The sequence below is a fragment of the Podarcis tiliguerta genome (assembly GCF_965153285.1).
Source record: "Podarcis tiliguerta genome assembly, chromosome: 2".
In the NCBI taxonomy this organism is placed as follows: domain Eukaryota; kingdom Metazoa; phylum Chordata; class Lepidosauria; order Squamata; family Lacertidae; genus Podarcis; species Podarcis tiliguerta.
The window spans coordinates 92156418-92169506 of NC_139535.1; the positions used below are offsets into that span (position 1 = coordinate 92156418).

The 13089-nt window shown below is 44.7% G+C and overlaps 1 protein-coding gene across 2 annotated transcripts in view; it reads right to left on the minus strand.

The window, feature by feature from the left end:
* DNAH17 (dynein axonemal heavy chain 17) overlaps positions 1-13089 on the minus strand; it is a 96068-nt gene that overhangs the window by 55439 nt on the left and 27540 nt on the right. For both annotated transcript variants that reach the window (XM_083430247.1, XM_083430248.1), the window contains 15 exons: positions 12295-12543; positions 12074-12196; positions 10246-10593; positions 10065-10156; positions 8951-9077; positions 7934-8086; positions 7111-7236; positions 6592-6699; positions 6061-6192; positions 4780-4940; positions 4524-4680; positions 3143-3247; positions 1886-2043; positions 935-1073; positions 52-279 (listed from right to left, as the gene is read on the minus strand). In XM_083430247.1, coding sequence (XP_083286373.1) covers positions 52-279; positions 935-1073; positions 1886-2043; positions 3143-3247; positions 4524-4680; positions 4780-4940; positions 6061-6192; positions 6592-6699; positions 7111-7236; positions 7934-8086; positions 8951-9077; positions 10065-10156; positions 10246-10593; positions 12074-12196; positions 12295-12543 — 2406 coding nt within the window. The remainder of the gene's footprint in view (positions 1-51; positions 280-934; positions 1074-1885; positions 2044-3142; positions 3248-4523; positions 4681-4779; positions 4941-6060; positions 6193-6591; positions 6700-7110; positions 7237-7933; positions 8087-8950; positions 9078-10064; positions 10157-10245; positions 10594-12073; positions 12197-12294; positions 12544-13089) is intronic.

Sequence of the window (13089 nt, forward strand, 5' to 3'; positions counted from 1 at the left end):
CATTCAAATCTCTTAATTATACTGCTTCACAGCCAACTAAAGCAGATTCACCTTTTCAAAGTTTAGATCACGCTTCCTAGGCACATCCAGCGCTGGGAAAAGGTCTCCGATGAGTCCCATGAAGACAGGCAAGTCATCCGTCACAATCTTGGGGATGTTAAAGTCTCGCAAAGCTCTCATGAGAACCTGGTCTTCTGCCCGTCCTGGGTCTCCTCTCTTGAGTGAACCAGCCACCACTAGCACAGACTTGATAGCTCTCAAACCCCAGTCATAGTGATCCTGTCAGGCATATGGCAACAACTTCGCATTGCACGTAAACAGAAGGACATCGCTTAAAACAAGTCAGGAAAGGCATCCCTCCACTTTCAAAGAAGGCAAGGAAAGTTGTTTATGTTCCTCTGAGGTGGGTACAGTAGCACGGGCACCCTTTGTTACCATAGCCATAAGGTTTTGGGCTCACTTCTGGAGGTGAGTGGTGAGAGGCAGCCATTTTTTAACATTCCAATACAGTGGTACCTTGGGATGCAAACGGGATCTGTTCCGGAGCCCCATTCGTATCCAGAAGCAAACGTAATTAGCAATGACACATCTGCCCAAGGGTGGGTCGCTTTCGCTGCTTCTGTGCATGATGTCATTTTGAGCATCTGCGCATGCGCAAGCGGCAAAACCCAGAAGTAACGCACTCTGTTACTTCCAGGTTGCTGCGAAGCGCAACTCAAACACGCTCAACATGAAGCATATTCAACCTGAGGTATGACTGTATTCTACCTCTGTATATCCCTGCTGATTTTCTATGACAGGATGAAGTTTGGGGTGGAATACAACCACTTTTAAGTAACTTTTTTTAAAAAGCCCTGTCAGCATACTCTTGCAAACTCTTCACTGCACTAAAAAAACTAGTGTCAAACAGGCTTGGTGAACAATGTTCAATTACCTGCTTTGAAAGCAGCTCCTTACACAGTGTGTAGAGAGTAATAAACTTCCTAGCTAGAAGCCTGGCTTCAATGAAACCTTCAGCAACAAGCATGATTTCACAGATAAGCTCAAAATCAGGAACAACCATCGCGCAGGGCCTGAAAAGAGAGAAATGAGACAATTAACATCTGGTGCGATTACGCTGCAGAGACAACAGTCAATCTTCCCTTTAGGCTGCAGTGAATATTCAGTGGAAATGCCAGATATGATTAATTTCAAAAGCCTACATTCATTTCCCACTTACACTCGGTCTCGTTTTGTTTCCACTGTTTTACACACTGTATAATCTGCTCTGACTCCCGAGAGCTTCCATGTTGGCGATCCAAGCCTGTGCAAAAGAGTAACTCTCCCTTCCCTCAACACGCTTTCCAAATGTATTCATGGCATCCTTCACGTGGCCCTATCCTCAACAGCTCAATAAATCTCATTGGTGCTACTACTCCCACATTACTTCTCTGGACAGACTGACATGTTACATGACTGTGGCAAAATGGCAATGGAGGTGGGGGAAGTGCGGCATCAGTGGCGTAGCGTGGGGGGTGCAGGGGGGGCTGGCCGCACCGGGCGCAACATCTGGGGGTTAGGGTTAGGGGGCGCAAATCCATGGGTTAGGGGGGGCAAATTACTTGCCTTGCCCCGGGTGCTGACAACCCACGCTACGCCACTGTGCGGCATGCAAGAAAGAAGCATGGGCCTGGAACTTGGCCAGAAGTGATGGCTGTGGGAAGAATGACGCAACTGCCGGTCCCTTCCTCAGAATGGAGAGAGCAAAGGTATTAGGAGCCCAGGGAGGGAAGGAGGGAGGCTGTCTGGCTAGAGGCATCCCAAGAAATCTGGCCAGCTCATACATTATTGTGATAATCCCTTATCAGTTCTTTCCCCCCCCAGAATAGTGGCTGCATGTTAGTACCTGAACAAAGCTTTCAAATTTTCAGGCAGCTCAGTACGGCCAGCATATCCAGGATTCATAGTAATAAACATTCCAACGGTCGGAATAAGAGAAATGGTCTCTCCAAGGAAGTTGAAAACCTTCTTTTTGGCCCTTATGGCATCCTGAACACATTTAACCTTTCAAGTAAAACAAAGTCTTAAGAGCTGTTCCTATGAGGTCTTCAGTAAGGTAAGGAAATATGGTGCTGAAGATAAATGCAGACATATTAACAAGTTTTTCCATAACCAACTGCAGTCAATGAAACCTAAAGACATGTAGGATGCATCAAGAACTAGGAAATAATTGCACACTTGAGCTAACCAAGTTCCAGGATACTCAACAAACTAGGCTTGACTTAAAATGACATGCGAGGAGTGGGAGGCCTTCTGCACAAGCTCTTGCAAGCTGCAGATTGCTCTCCTCCTTGAAGCAATTTTGTGGGGCCCAGCTTCACTGACTGGCAAATTTACTCATACGGAATGAGGAGAGTACTTCCTCACTCTGAACTGACCTCATAATGTTAAAGGTAAAGGTAAAGATAAAGATACCCCTGACCATTAGGTCCAGTCGTGGATGACTCTGGGGTTGTGCGCTCATCTTGCTCTATACGCCGAGGGAGCCGGCGTTTGTCTGCAGACAGCTTCCGGGTCATGTGGCCAACATGACTAAGCCGCTTCTGGCAAACCAGAGCAGTGCACGGAAACACTGTTTACCTTCCCGCCAGAGTGGTACCTATTTATCTACTTGCACTTTGAGGTGCTTTTGAACTGCTAGGTCACCCCGTCGCGGGGATTCGAACCACTGACCTTCTGATTGGCAAGCCCTAGGCTCTGTGGTTTAGACCACAGCGCCACCTGCGTCCTGACCTCATAATGTTACCAGAATGCTAAATCTGGCATCCATTGGGGCACAGCAGAGTTTAATAAGTTAAATTAATTACATTTCATTACATCCCATTATATTGCATTATGTAAGTTTCAGTCATAGCAGATAGTGAGACAAATGGAGTAGGTATTAGTGGACAATGAACTGCAGAGGAATGGAAAAGTTCTGATTGTGGCAAACCAAAGACATAATAGAAATAGCTACCTCCTCCTTACAGCCTATCATTCCCAAGGGACTTGTATTCATCCTAGAGACGAATGGCCAGCATTTGACTGCAGCGATAAAGCTGGAAGGACTATGAAATCCAGGCTATTTGCACACAATGAACGGAAACCTAAGGAGAATCTTTACCTGTACAGCAATTACAGATAAGACTTCCACCGAAATCCGATTGAATTCATCAAAACATCCCCATGCACCTGTCTGGGACAATCCTTTGTAGATATTTCCGCAGGACTAGAAAGGAACGGCGCAGGCATTTGTTTGTGGATCATCACATTCAATCAATTAACTAGTTAATATATCCTGTTTATGTATTGTTTTGCTATATTTTAAAACACAAGCCACAGGAAAACACATTGTAGCACAAGAACAGATGGATGGGAAGAGAGGAAGTGCTGGAAGGAACGAGCAGCTTCTTGTTTTCTAGGAAGCTTTTAGTGATATAATAAGGTATACAGTTGTACCTTAGTTCTCAAAAATTTTGAGCATTGTGAGCATTTAAGGTCCCCAACCCTAATCTGCGGGTTGCCATCTGATTGGACTTTATTCTGATCCTGATCTGATTTGAGGATGTATTTTAATTGATTGTCAGATTTTATGTTCATGTGTTATACATGTGATGTTAGCCGCTCTGAGCCCGGCTTCGGCTGGGGAGGGCGGGATATAAATAAAATTTATTATTATTATTATTATTATTATTATTATTATTATTATTAGGCTCCCAAACAATTGAAGCCTGGAGGCAACTGTTCCGGTTTTTGAACGTTCCTTTGGAAGCTGAACGTCTGATGGGCTTCCGTGGCTTCTGATTGGCTGCAGGAGCTTCCTGCAGCCAATCAGAAGATGCTCTTTGGTTTTCGAATGCTTTGGAAGTCAAACGGACTTCCAGAACGGATTCCGTTTGACTTCCAAGGTATGATTGTACTTGAAAACAAAATGTAGATCTGTGTCTGTAATAATAATAGTAATAATGAATTTGTTCTTATTTATACCCTTCCCTACTGGGTATAAATTTCTCCAGCCACTCTGGGAGTCTTATAGCATATCTAAAACATAAAAACATCACGCAAAACCTCCCAAAACAGGCCTGCCTTCGGATGTCTTAAAAGTTGTGTAGTTCTTTATCTCCTTGACACCTGATAGGAGGGCGTTCCACAGGGAGGGTGCCACTACCGAGAAGGCCCTCTGCTTGGTTTCCTGTAACTTCACCTCTCACAGTGAGGGAACCAGCAGAAGACCATCAGAGGAGCACCTCAGTGTTTTACAGTGCCTATTGTGCCTACAGCTATGGAGCTGTAATGTCCTAGAAAAAGGTACAATGTTTTAAAAAATAACAGATGTCCCTACAGGTACACAAAATACTAGGAAAGTAGAGCGTTCTGTAATTATACCTCTGAATGGACAGCTGTTTACCTCACACTCCTGATTTTGGGGATGACTTTGGGTGCTTTTTGGCTGAATTAGGGACTCAGATATGACCCACTCTTACTTTTACTGGCTAGATCTTTACCTTATAGTCCATTTGCTCAGAGCAGTTGAAGACGTACACCATGATCCCCACTGCCCTTCCCAAGTCTTTGGTGGTCTCTGTCTTCCCTGTGCCAGCAGGGCCTGCAGGAGCTCCTCCCATGATCAAGTGGAGGGACTGCGTCAGGGTGATGTAACACCTGCAAAAAGATAGACATTTGGCATCATCCACGCCAGCACATGCCCTAAGAACATACGTTGGGCCAGGCTGAAGGCTATCCAAGGTAAGCAGCTCATACCGGTCAGTGAGGGGCGTGATCACCAGCCGTGGAGTGTTGCCAAGGTACTCATAGGAATACTGGAGCTGAGCATCACATATATTGGCATAGCAGTGTCCCTTTTCATCATCCCAACGATGCCTAAGTTGAGACTGCCAGGTAAAGGCCTGGGAGCTTTCCACCTGCAACCCAAATGCGAAACCATAACAAATAAATTTCCAGTGGTTCCTGCTTATCTCCTTTTCTATCTACATAAGCTTTTATGTGTAGGAGGCTCCTAATGGTTTAAAGTTTTATAGAACCACAGAACTGTAGAGTTGGAAGGGACCCCAAGGATCATCAAGTCCAACCGCCTGCAGTGTAGGAATCCTGCCCACAGCCGTCCCTGCGTGGGCTTGAACCACCAACCTTCTGCTTAACAGCCAGACGCACTGACCCGTTGCGCCACAGAGACATCATACTTAGTTCCTTTGGCAACTTTCTAGACATAAGCACAGATTGAGAGGTCTTCTATTTCAGAGCCTATAGAGATTATTTACCCCCCAACAAACCACCAGAAAGAGAGACCACACCTCTAGTAAAGGGTAAAGGGACCCCTGACCACTAGGTCCAGTCGTGGCCGACTCTGGGGTTGTGGCACTCATCTCGCTTTATTGGCCGAGGGAGCCGGCGTACAGCTTCCGGATCATGTGGCCAGCATGACTAAGCCGCTTCTGGCGAACCAGAGCAGCATACCGAAATGCTGTTTAGCTTCCCGGAGCAGAACCTATTTATCTACTTGCACTTTGATGTGCTTTTGAACTGCTAGGTTGGCAGGAGCAGGGACCGAGCAACGGGAGCTCACCCCGTCGCAGGGATTCGAACCACCGACCTTCTGATCGGCAAGTCCTAGGCTCTGTGGTTTAACCCACAGCGCCGCCCGTGTCCCTGACCACACCTCTACATGCTGATATTTATCAGAAGCCCAATGCATTTCAGCCAAAAGGACCTCTTCAGGGTCTTTGATATATGAATAATATATTTTTTAATAACTCAAATGTAGTAACTCCCCCAAAGCAGACATAGTGGATTGACTATTTAATACTTTTGAGGGAAGTCTTCATAGGACTTAAGTTTGCATTTTTGAAAATCTTATTCATTGGAAATGATACAGGGCTAGTCCTTAGCTTTCACTAAGTAAAGGATGGTTGAAGAATGAGTGAAGAGAACCACATTGCTATGTGAAAGTAGCTTGAGAAAATTCTAAGAAAATGTGTGCTTCCAAAAAGCAAAGTACTATTTCACAGTCTTTATGGCATATACCTTTGCTAAAATCATTTTGGCAATGACATCTCTGGCATGGACATCAATGGTACAGATTGTCATAATCTTCATTCTGTCTCCTGGGGTTAAGTTCCCAATGAGTAGTGTAATTAATGTGTTTAGCTGATTAATCTGGGGAAAGAAAAATAAACATATTTAAGCTGTTTCCAGTCTTTAACAACCACGAGACCTAGAGGCTTGCTGCACCTACTCCTCTAACCCGCCCCCCCCGAACTGGAAGTTGCATTCAAAGGCGGAGCTAGCTGCTCTGGCACCCGGGGGCAGGGCGAGCGTCCCAGGGGGGGCGGGGCGGTGATGTCATCCCCCCTCAGGGATGACACCTGGGGCAAGGCAGGCCACACCCACTGCACCCCCTTCCTCCGCCAGTGGTTGCATTCAATGACAGAGCTTGCGATGACATCTGTGCGATATGTCGTAGACACAATAGACTGCCTACTATTTCGTTGAAGAATTTGCCACTGCAAATCTGAACACAGTCTGACAAAATTAGAGGGGGCTGCTGCTACGTACCTGCTTCTTATTGTAATCTTTAATAGCGTTTTCATAGCCTTCCTCCAGTCGTGAAAAGGCAATGCCAACCTCCGTTGTCCACCAGATCTGGGTACATGTTAAAGCAATCTGCAACAACAGCCGAAGAGTCCTATGAGATGGTGAAGCCAGGTGAAATGCCAGAACTGTCCTTAATTCAGGCTCTGCCCCTTGACCCCCAAATGTGCAGCTTTGGTGGGATGAGTGACCAGAAAAGAACCGGTCATACGGTGCCTTCTAGCTGAGACCCTGGGCTTCCTTGACCACTGGTCATGCTGGCAGAAGCCTGATAGGAATTGTAGTCCACAACATCTGGGGGGGGGTACTACACTGTCTACTAGACTTTATAAAGGCCTAATCCTACAAGCATGCTGAATGGCACCACTTTGTTCCTCTGGCTATATTTACTCCTAATTAGAATGAACATCTATTTCTGTTCCTCTCTTTTCTTTGCACTTCACATATAAAACATTACATTTTGACTCTAGTCTTTTTGCTTACCTGTGCCGGGTAATCAAATAGCCATTGCTCTCTTGGCTTTTCCTCATAAGTCACCACAGCTTCAGAAATCTCTTTGCGCAGCGTGCTCTGCATTCTCTCCAGCACTCGGTTTAGCCAAACCTCCACCTAGGCGCCAAAACTCTCCTGGTTAATGCTTATTCATTTTCCTTTACTTATTTCATTTATATCCCACCTTTTCTCTCTCCAAGGAGTTTAAGGTGATGAACATGGTTCTCCCCCTCACAACAACCTTGTGAGGTTAGGTTTAGGCTGAGAGGCAGTGACTGGCCCAAAGTCACCCAGGGAGCTTCACGGCTGAGTTGGGATTTGAACCCGTGTCTCCCAGGTCCTAGTAAAAGACTCTAACCACTAGACCACACTGGCTCTCCATTTATATGACCTATAGTGACCTATAGTGAATTGATGCTTTTGAATTATGGTGCTGGAGGAGACTCTTGAGAGTCCCATGGACTGCAAGAAGGTCAAACGTATCCATTCTTAAGGAAATCAGCCCTGAGTGCTCCCTGGAAGGACAGATCCTGAAGCTGAGGCTCCAATACTTTGGCCACCTCATGAGAAGAGAAGACTCCCTGGAAAAGACCCTGATGTTGGGAAAGATGGAGGGCACAAGGAGAAGGGGACGACAGAGGATGAGATGGTTGGACAGTGTTCTCGAAGCTACCAGCAGGAGTTTGACCAAACTGTGGGAGGCAGTGGAAGACAGGAGTGCCTGGCATGCTCTGGTCCATGGGTCACGAAGAGTCAGACACGACTAAACAACTAAACAACAACAAATAGTGAATTTAAAATAATATCCACCAACCTGTCCAGAACAGTCACACTCCTTGTCAAAATCAACATACTCGTCTTCTTTGCTGTACATTCCCAAGCCAACCTTCAGAGGCTGCTCTTTTGCATCCAATTTGAATTTCAGCTTGGCCATACTATCAAATAGCTTGGACAAGTGACGGGATACCTTCAAGAAGATAATTGCGGTAATATTAGGATACACAGTTTAGAAATACAGTGGTGCCTCGCAAGACGAAATTAATTCGTTCTGCGAGTCTCTTCGTCTAGCGGTTTTTTCGTCTTGCAAAGCAACACTATTAGCGGCTTAGCGGATTAGTGCTACTAGCGGTTTAGCGGCTATTAGCGGCTTAAGGGATTAGCGGATTAGCTGCTAAAAGGCTATTAGCGGTTTAGCGGCTTAGAAAAAGGGGGTGGGGAGCGGAAAAAAATCTCAAGACTCGCAAGACATTTTCGTCTTGCAAAGCAAGCCCATAGGGAAATTCGTCCTGCGAAGCGCATCGAAAAACGGAAAACCCTTTCGTCTAGCGGGTTTTCCGTCTTGCGAGGCATTCATCTTGCGGGGTACCACTGTATAGAAATAGAAGCGGTGGGAGAAGAGGGCTAATGAAGATATATGAGCAATATTTCTAAAAAGAAAGTCGTTTTAGAAAGCCTAAAGGAAATGGGCACTGAACAATCTAAAATATCTGTGCTATATAGGATCTCCTATACTCCAACCAGGCCAGTATTGTGGCTGCCGATAGCTCCCCAAGGTCTTTCCCAGCCCACGACCCAAAATCCTTTTTAAACTGGAGACACTGTGGCTGAACCTGGGATCTGCTGCATGCCAAAGATGTCCAAATCTCACTGGGTTTGCAGCCCCTCTCCTCAGCTGCTGATCAGGTCCCAATGAGTACAGGTCCAAGTTATCTGTGATTTAGTCTCGGATGAAGTTGGATTTCTAGTAAAAGCTCTGGGATTCAAGGCCCCATTTTTTTTTAATATAACAAATCTTAAGAAAGTCCAAGCATTCCATGAATGTATATCCTACCTCAACGGGGTCGTTGCCATTGGACAAAATATCCAGCAGGTCGGCAGAGGATACAAAGTAAAATCTGGGGAAAGCCAGTCTCTTTGTTTCCAGGTATTCAGCCAAAGCCTTTTCACAGAGTGCCAAGCTAATAAAAGGCAAGGTGGACAAGAGAGTGTGGGGAAAGCGTTGTGCTTATCATCATTAGCTGCACAGTGTGATTCCTGTACATGATGCTCAGTACTAACTAGATAGTTCTATGTCTATACAAACGAACAACAAAAGAACTCTAAACTCGGAGCAAATGGTGCTTTACACTGCTCCACTGAGATGCTTCAGATGTCATATCAAGGGAAGTTATAAAACCTGGCATTCACATTATGCTTTCTGTGTTTGCTACCACAGGCCATTTTCAAATCCTCTTTAATCCTAATCATTTGACTGACATCTAATTGAAAGGAATGCATGCTCAGTCCAAGTGTTAAAGCTGCTTATTCACATGGATGTTTAGATTAATTACACCTGGGTCATTATAGATACCAGGTATACCATGGAAAGTAGTCAAGACATAGGCAGAAAAGGTGTCAGGATATGAGGGGTGAGCTGCTATTGGATTCCAGATCCCAGCTTAGGTGTTCACTACATGCAGATTTCACTGCCTTTGAAAATGGTAGTCATGGTGCCTGTTCTGTTTCTCTTCAGTTCCGAATAATGGTTGCCCCATGACAGGGCTGCCATTCAGTGCAAGCCTGAGAGATACTGTCTAAAGCACAACAACAAATGCTATTCCCCAGCACTTCATGGTGCATAGCACACAAGTTTCATCTCTGGAAGTAAAAATCAAAATGCAAATTAAGTAACACATTACTTGGCTGCCTGAGGCAACTGCCACACTCTGTCCAATGTTAGGGCCAGTCCTGCTGCCATTTAAAACAAACCACTGATAAACAGGCATCTGCAACTGTCTTTCTGGGCCTAAAATTAAAAGACCTCTTAATTTAAGAAACTGCAACCAGAACCCTGTCCTAAATAACTGAACTTATGCAGCCTGTGATTTGCTTCGTCTCTCAGTAAGTAAATCCAGCCAGCTGCTTACACTTGACAAAATCAAGCAGGAAAATAACGCCTTCCTTACCTTTTTTGCAAGGACTCTAGTTTGTCATAGAGACCTGGTTTATTTGTTGCTTCAACCACATTCGGGGTTTTTACTGCATCAGCCATTAATTCCTGCAAGAAAAGAGGATGGACTTGTCAGCTGCTCCAGTTTTTGTTGTTTTTGCATGTGAAAATTAGGGCAGGTAAAGGGCCATGCCCACCTTAAAATCCTTGTCAATGGTATCAAAACGCCTGGAGTCCTCTGGGAGCTGATTGCGAATGTCCTCTGAGCCAATGAAAATGCTTTCTAGGTGGCTCCAGGTTCTCTGGACTTCAAACCAGATGCTTATCACAGAGTCAGCTGTAGATAATTTCTGCTGCCAGCTGGAGACCTCCTGAAGGAAATGTGCTAAATACTTTGAAGTCATCAGGGTCTGGAGTTGCACTTGGTTTTCTTCAAGGGTCTCGACCAGTGCCTCATCAGACTTGAGCATCATGGTCCCAGTTCTATGGTGGGGCTCGTGTTCAAATTGCATAGTTGACCAGGTACTATCAAGAGCCTTCAATACCTTCAAACAAAAGCAGCCAGGAAAGATTTTTAACCTGATAAGATTTCAAACTAAAAACTTGCAAAATGTCCATGAAATTCCAAGAATTAGTGAAGAGGCACTATGATGGTATTGCTCACTCTCCCTTTCTGAAACTACTTTAGCACTTCTTAAGGGTTAATATACTCTGAAGGAGCATGTCCCACTGCCAATTAATGGTACTGCTTCCGACCGTGGAGGCAGAACACATAATTTTGTTATTAAAAAAACCCCAACGGTCTATAATCCTGCCACATACTGCAAAATTCAGCACTTTACGGGCTTTGTCAAACTATACTATAACATCTGTCAGTCAAACGGCTCTGAGGGAGGGGGGAACTCATAAAAGACTTAAACAATAAAATACACAAAAGACAGCTGAGCAAAAATCAGTCATAATAATATCATAGTAAAAATAGCAACAGAACAGCCAGTTAAGACGTAGAACAAAAAAATAAGAAAAAAGAAAAAGGATTTGCCCTATGCCAAAAGATAACAGAGTAAGCACCAAGTGAGCCTTTCTAGAGAGGGAATTCCTTAAGCGAGGGCCCACCACTGAGAAATCTCTCTCCCTGGTCACCATCTGCCTCTCCTCAAATGGCAAAGGAAGGAAAACCTCCATGAATGACCTTGGCAGGTGTTGCTCCTTCAGGTACCCAGGCCTTGAGCTGCATAGGGCTTTAGAGGTGAGCACTAAAAGAACCAGAAGACAGTGTGGTTCTTTAAGCATTGGAATATGGTAGTTCCACTCTCTGATCCCAGTCAGTAGACTCATGTGGCTGGAGTGTAACAGTCACATCCATTGTTCTCCCTTCTTTTGCCTCTGGCCTCAGTTACCACTGCCATGTCAACACTGAAATGGTGCTTGCAAAGGGATGTGGCTTTTTGGCTGAAAATGGTTCACCACCCAAGACATGGATGAACAAACTGATGATAAGGCATGTGCAGCCTTATCAAATTTTATGCACGTCTATTTCGAAGAGGAAATGCAGTATATAAAAGGAGGAAGTAAGAAACTTAAAATCTCCATGTGTTTCACCTGTGCACAATATTATCAGGAATAATACAGTGGTACCTCGGGTTAAGTACTTAATTCGTTCCGGAGGTCTGTTCTTAACCTGAAACTGTTCTTAACTTGAAGCACCACTTTAGCTAATGGGGCCTCCTGCTGCCGCCGTGCCACCAAAGCACGATTTCTGTTCTTATCCTGAAGCAAAGTTCTTAACCTGAAGCACTACTTCTGGGTTAGCGGAGTCTATAACCTGAAGCGTATGTAACCTGAAGCTTATGTAACCCGAGGTACCACTGTAATGTTAAAGTCAGAGAAGCCTATTTCAGATCTACTTCCAAATGTAGGAAATGAAGCGTTATCTTTCAGCATTTTTATAGGAGTGAGAAGCAGGAAGTATCTGAAAGCTGCATTTGATTGACGGGCCTGGAATGGCTAGGGCAAGAGCAGTACCTTTTCCATCCCCGACTCTTTCACAGCCTTGTCCACAATACTGCGAACTTCATCCTCAAACTTGTGAAGGTTCAGCTGAAGTAGGTCTGCAAGCGTCGTCTCCTCAGACATGGTGAACTTCACCTGTTACAGAAGTAAAAGTTGGAAACAGAGCCGGGTCAGTTGGTGGCAGACGGATGAATGGAAAATTGTAGACACTGACTGCAGCCTGTATCAGTTACCTGTGTGGCCTCCATCAATTCTTTCCAATGTCTGTCTCGAATAGCTGGATTCTGGAGCTCAGTCACAGCTCGGAGAGAGGTCATCATATTTTTAACTGTGTTATCCAGTCCCACAAAAGCATCCCATGCTCTCATTTCCTTGTCTAAGCCTCTCACATCCTTAGCAAATTTCTTGCAATCAAGATCCATTTGCTCGACATTAATCTCCTTCCACTTGGTTGTCTTCCAGTCATTAATACTTTCATTGACCTGAATGGGGGGGGGGGAATCATAGTTTTTCCTGTTTTCGCTAACTGAATAGAATATTTACAATGCAACTATTTGGAAACATGAACAGATCTTGCATCTCAAAGGGGAACAGAAATGTTATAGTAGGACCTTTCTAGATGTTGGGGGAAATGGATTTTATTTTTAAATCCTTTACTACCACTCACTTCTGTCCGCTGCGAGTATACCCCATCTCCTTTCTACAAAAGGCAGTGGGTGTTTCTGTGCTGGAGATGGAGAAGTAAACTTTAATAAATTAAAAAGCTGAAGCTCCATAAAATGTCAGATCATGTGTTTTGAGGAAGGGAGTGCCCTTGCCGTGTTCACCATATGCTATTTAAGGGCTACATGAACAAGCTTGCATTTGAATGCAACAGCATGCAAGTTCTATAGAAGTAAATACAGAAAACACCCAGTAGTCGGTGAATTACTACTTTTGTTCTTGGGGAAATTATCAGAGTGGTACTGGGAGCAGAACTTACTTGGAAATCACTTCCTGCCCTTTCTGCCAACAACGTCCTTTGGTCC